The sequence below is a fragment of the Myotis davidii genome, unplaced genomic scaffold, assembly GCF_000327345.1.
Source record: "Myotis davidii unplaced genomic scaffold, ASM32734v1 scaffold376, whole genome shotgun sequence".
Taxonomy (NCBI): domain Eukaryota; kingdom Metazoa; phylum Chordata; class Mammalia; order Chiroptera; family Vespertilionidae; genus Myotis; species Myotis davidii.
The window spans coordinates 81357-86886 of record NW_006288121.1 but is presented as its reverse complement, the minus strand read 5'-3'; the positions used below and the strand labels follow the sequence as shown (position 1 = coordinate 86886).

The following is a 5530-nucleotide window of genomic DNA, read 5'->3' as shown; positions in this document are numbered from 1 at the left end:
ATGAATACAAACCTCCGACCAGAGCCCTGCACATACCTGGCATTTCGAAGTTCCAGTGAGTGTACTGAACCTCCTCCTCGATGGTCCACTGGAAGGTCCCTTTGTTCCGGACATCGGAAAGGCCTGTCCAAAAGTATTTCTCAGGCCTCAATCCAACCCAACTAGTCAGGAAGGCTTGCTCATATCTGAAAAGCAATAGTAATAAATACATTATTTAAAATAGCTAAACTAAATTTTGCAAATATTTATGTAAACTCTATCAACATGAAAGGTATCTCATTTCTATGTCTGAGCTATGATTTGGTTGGTAACTCAAATGTATTTTCTTATATTTATGTGTCATTTATATTATACAAAATTTACTCTAAGAAAATGTGATCCTATGAAGAAAAAATACCATACAGCTGAGTGAATAAAATAATTTAAATATACTCAAACATGTCTCTCTATTCTTCATCAGCCCCTCTGCCCTTCTCAAAATGTAAGAGAATTCTGAAAATGCAAAGGAGAAAACTATAGCATTTTCAGATACATTATTTAAAAATCAGTCCACTTTTCAAATGTTTCAAATGTCCTGCACGATTTTTGGTTTAGTAAGTTGAGAGGTCATAATGTAATCAAGGATGATACAAACGGGAAAATCTGTGTGGATTTCCCCCTGAATTGCATCCTCATTCCCTACTCTCAGAAACAGAACATTATCAAGAAATACAGAGAAGCAGAGATTCAATCTCTAGAAAGAACTGGGAGCAGAATCACAAATTCCAATATTTTCTCTCCTTCTGCATCTCAGCAGTGTACCAGGCATAATACAATTTGGTTAGTAAAGATATCGAAGTTTGTCTTAATGGACAAGCACTAGACAATCAGGTCGCAATGTACGCAAAAAGCTCTTTTGGGAACATAAGAAAAGTGGTGCCCAAAGTTTCCAGGAAAAAAGAGAGGTGTGGATGACTCCAGAGAGGACAGAGAGGGGAATGCAAAGAAAACTACAACAACAGAACATTTGCTTGCCCCAGGCTGAATAATTCCATTCCCTAAACCGGACAAGCACCCCTCCAAAAATTAAAGTTCCAAAGTCAATTTTTCTTAAATTTCTAAAAATCAAGTCTAACCACAGAGGCAGTGACTCCCCCACTGGATATAAATATCATAGAAAGCACAAAGAAATGTATGCCTAAAACACAAAATATAGGGAAATCTCTGCAATAAACCAAAGGATCAATGACAGTGTAGATCAGAACATGTCGCCACCTGGCTTAAAGATGTGCAGCTCATCTCCTTGTCATAAGACAAGAGTACCTATGTTCTGATTTTCAGATGTTAGCATTATGTCAGGGGGCTACACTGTATTAGACATTTAATTGTACATGAAAGAAGGATGTGGGTTTAAATACAAGTTCTTTTACAAAGACCATCCAAATCCTATCATATCTTTCATTTGTATCTAAAGATTTTTAATATCAATGGCATCCTCTACCTTTTATTGAGTCTGCCTTAAAAGGCCACTAAATACAAGTTATTGAACTAAAACTCAATATTTTACCTTTTTACTGCAAATGACATGGACATTTTAAATTTTCTAAGTTTCTCCTAGACTTATCCCAGTGCTATGCAAAGAGTAGGGGGAAATGACTAAACACTAAAACCTTAAAATGGATGGGACTCTAGAAGTCAAAAGTTACATAAAATCCTCTGTATCCATATAATTTCTTTGGCCTATAAGTCTAGTAAACCTAGCAAAGAAAATAAGAAAATGGAAGATTGGGAAAAATGAATAAAATATTCAGTAAACCTCTCTGCTTTCTTGTTTGGTGGGAAATATAGTAAAGATAGAAAGTGGGATTTTTGAGCTGAAATTTTGTACTTATTTTTCCTGATATATGAGAAAAAGTTATATCTAAATTACATTTATTAGAGTATTAATAAACAGTTCAGCATATTGCTTTATAGTAAGTACTAAAAGTAGCAAAATATTTTATACTGTTTGCAATGAAAAATTCAAATAAGACCCGATTGGCGTGGCTCAGTGATTGAGCATCAACCTATGAACCAGGAGGTCACGGTTCGATTCCCGGTCAAGGCACATGCCCGGTTGCAGGCTTGATCCCCAGTGTGGGGCGTACAGGAGACAGCCAATCAGTGATTCTCTCTCATCATTGATGTTTCTATCTCTCTCTCCCTCTCCCTTCCTTTCTGAAATAATTAAAAATATATTTTTTTAAAAAGAAATCAAATAAGAATATGATTTTTTTAATCTTCTGCTTTTACAAACCATACGTCATGATTCCATGTAATTTACTTAGAAATTTAGAGCACATTGATACCTGGGATTTCTGGAAACTTTTTGTTATTTGACATTTTAAAATAAAATTAAAATTATTCCATACCTGTCTTCAACAGTTGTTAGGTAAGCATTCTCTTTCACACAGGTTTGGTTTGCTTCTGAAAATGTTGAAAGTGTGTGTCCAATCATATAGCAGTAGAAGCCGTGTCTTTTCCAGCCCTATTAATGATATCAAACATATTATCACATATTTATTGGATATTATTTTAATAATCCCTCTGTCATGAGATAAATAATAGAATTAAAAGAATACAAATTTGAATAATTTGAAATTCAGTGAAAAGCACTTACATGAATAAAGAAATCAGTAGTGTGTTATTCCTCATATGACAAATTATGATACAAAGTGGGGGGAACACTCATTCTCTCTCCTTCTGAGTCACCCTCCAACAAAATGATTCATGAAATGTTTACCAAAGCAACTGAACAGAATGGCTAAAATTTCAGTTTCAGAATAGATAACCACAGAGAATAATTTGCAAAATGACAAGCCTTGTTGTCATTTGAGGTCAACAGTAGGTGGTGAGTATAAAGCTATATTATCTGGTCACAGGCACCAAAAAGTAGTAGAAACCTGAAAGTTGGAATGGAAAGTGCACCAGCTGTGTCTGAGGGCTGTCCAGAGTGCATCAAATCTAGGTTAAGTACTAGAGCCCAGGGTCTGAGGTTTTAATGTCCACACAGATTAGGACACTGTCCATCAGCCCACCTGACCCAGGAGATGGAACCGAAATCCTTGCATACAGATAATAGCCATTAAAGGTAACTGCTCTGAGAAAGGAGAGCAAAATTCTATGCCCACAAAACAAGAAAATAACAGAAATTCTTGTCATATGCCTGGGGCTCTAGGTGCAGAAGAAAATAATTCTTCTGTTTGAAAATGAATATAAAGTCTGTGCCACAAATGGGTGCTGGTCCCAACTATACACTATTCACACTGTATGAGAACTCACAGCCAGAAAAAAAAAGTAAAACTTGGTCTACAAAAAGATAATCTCCTAGGTACTCAGAGAAGTAAATGCAAAACTACACAACAGAAATATTTCTACATGACAGGTCATGTGAGACCATGTGATTTGAAGGTTAGAGTGGACTAATTCAAAATTAAAAATTGCAAATCATGTGAGAAAATGTCTCCTTTCAAGGGAGAATTAATAATTTAATGTGATAAAACACCTGGAAAAATATAAAAATAAGTATTTTTGAGGTTATTTAAGTGACAAAAGAAGAAATAAAATCAATAATGGAAGATCAAAATGCTATGAACAACGAACAAGAGGATTTGAAAACTCACAAAAAAATAGGATATCAAGAAAAGAAAAATATGAAGTTAAGAAGTAAAACTTCAAAATTGAAAACAAACCAAATTTCAGAAATTAAAATATAACAAAAATAGCCTTTCTTTTCAGATGGTTTTCAAACTGATTATTAAGAAAAAGAGAGATTAACAAAATCATAGTGCATTTTGATGGGATATTCAAATATCTGCCTTATGTTGTTCAAGGCAACTAGAGAATTATAGTTGACCATGGCCGTTCTCTACATAAACAACATTCAAATAAAATAGTCCTCAAAAAAAAATCTTACTGACCAGATTAAATGTCGAAACAGGGTTTCAGAAAGATTAGCAAATTGGATAAATGTAGCAGAGGACTGAAAAGAGGTTAGAAAATATATTGATGAAAATAGAATGAGAACATCAATCTAAAATAAATGTCAGAAGTACTGAATAAAATTAATGACTGATGATTTTTAAGAATTGAAAGATAGGTACAAGTCCTCAAAATGAAGAGGCAAACAGACCCAATAAAATCAATCCAAATATCGACACATTGTACTAAGCCTAAAGAATGACAAAAACAATGAAATCTTAAAATCAACCAGAAACAAAATACAGATGACCCACTTTTTGAAAAGGAGGGATTAATCTATTAACAGGCATTCCAATGGCAAAAATAAAGGCCAGGAGAAAATAAAACAATATATAAAGTAATATCAGAAAACAGCTGTCAATCTAGAACTCTAAAATGACCTGTCTAAATTATTGTGCAGGGAGAGGATAAATTCAAGAATTTTTTAAACAAGATAGAGAACTTTCCTCTCCCAGATCACCAGTGAAAAAACTCCTAAAAAGGTTTACTTTGGCAAGAAGGAATTTTAAATCAGGAGGAATGAGTGGGCTAAAAGTCTACACTGAACAAAGATATCAATGAATGTCTTCATAAATCCAGGTCTAATGTACAAATAGCAAAGATAGCTACTTGGTTGTGGAAAGTTAAATAATGAAATATAAGATCTGTAGTTTAGTTAATAGTATTGTATTCATGTCAATTACCTGGTTGTGATAATGTACACTAGTTTGATAAGATGTGATTATTGGAAGAAACAGAATGGATAGCAGAGGGAAATTTTATGTGTTCTTTTTTTTCAATTTTTTGTGAGTAACATTTTTCAAAATTAAAAATTTTGTAATGCTTAAGTAGAATAATAATCTTCATTTTGTTCAGAAAGAAGAGAGAGATACTTAATAACTTTAACTTCAAGTCAGGAATGCATGTTAAAAACATAAGGTTAACCATTTAAAAAACAAGAGTAGAATGTATAATTCCCAAATGTGTAAAAGATAAAAATGGGATAAAGATATTCATTGAACCAATGGGGTGTAGGATAGGAGATGAAAGAAAATAAAACTAAATTGTCAACAAAATAAAGTGCAAATAAGACGGTAGAAACTAATCCTATCTAATAATAGAGAAACATGGTAATTAACCATAACTTCGCTAACCTTCCCATTGGCTAATCAGCGAGATATGCAAATTAACTGCTAGCCAAGATGGTGGCCGGCAGCCAGGCAGCTGAAGAGAACAGGCGGCTTGCTTGCTCCAGTGATGGAGGAAGCCAAGGTTCCCTGCCTGCCTCAGTCCAGCTCTGAGTTCTGAAAGCAACTAAGTTTCAATTATAGAAGCTAAAAAACCCCCAGATATCTGCTTTCTGTGGCCATGGCCATGGAGCTGGAGCAGGCTCTTAGCTCCAGTGACAGCAACATAGTTTCAATTATAGAAGCTAAAAAAACCCAAGATACCTGTTTTCAGCAGGCCCTGGCCTCAGAGCAGTGACAGCAAGAAAGTTTCAATTATAGAAGGTAAATAAATCCCAGAATTTTAAAAAAAAGAATGAGGGCAA

At 34.3% G+C, this 5530-nt stretch overlaps 1 protein-coding gene across 1 annotated transcript in view; it reads right to left on the bottom strand.

The window, feature by feature from the left end:
- Positions 1-5530, bottom strand: part of MRC1 (mannose receptor, C type 1) — a 116034-nt gene that overhangs the window by 59172 nt on the left and 51332 nt on the right. Inside the window, exons 10-11 of the mRNA XM_006759916.2 lie at positions 2391-2506; positions 37-185 (exon numbers count right to left, since the gene is read on the bottom strand). Of these exons, the coding sequence (XP_006759979.1) occupies positions 37-185; positions 2391-2506 (265 nt within the window). The remainder of the gene's footprint in view (positions 1-36; positions 186-2390; positions 2507-5530) is intronic.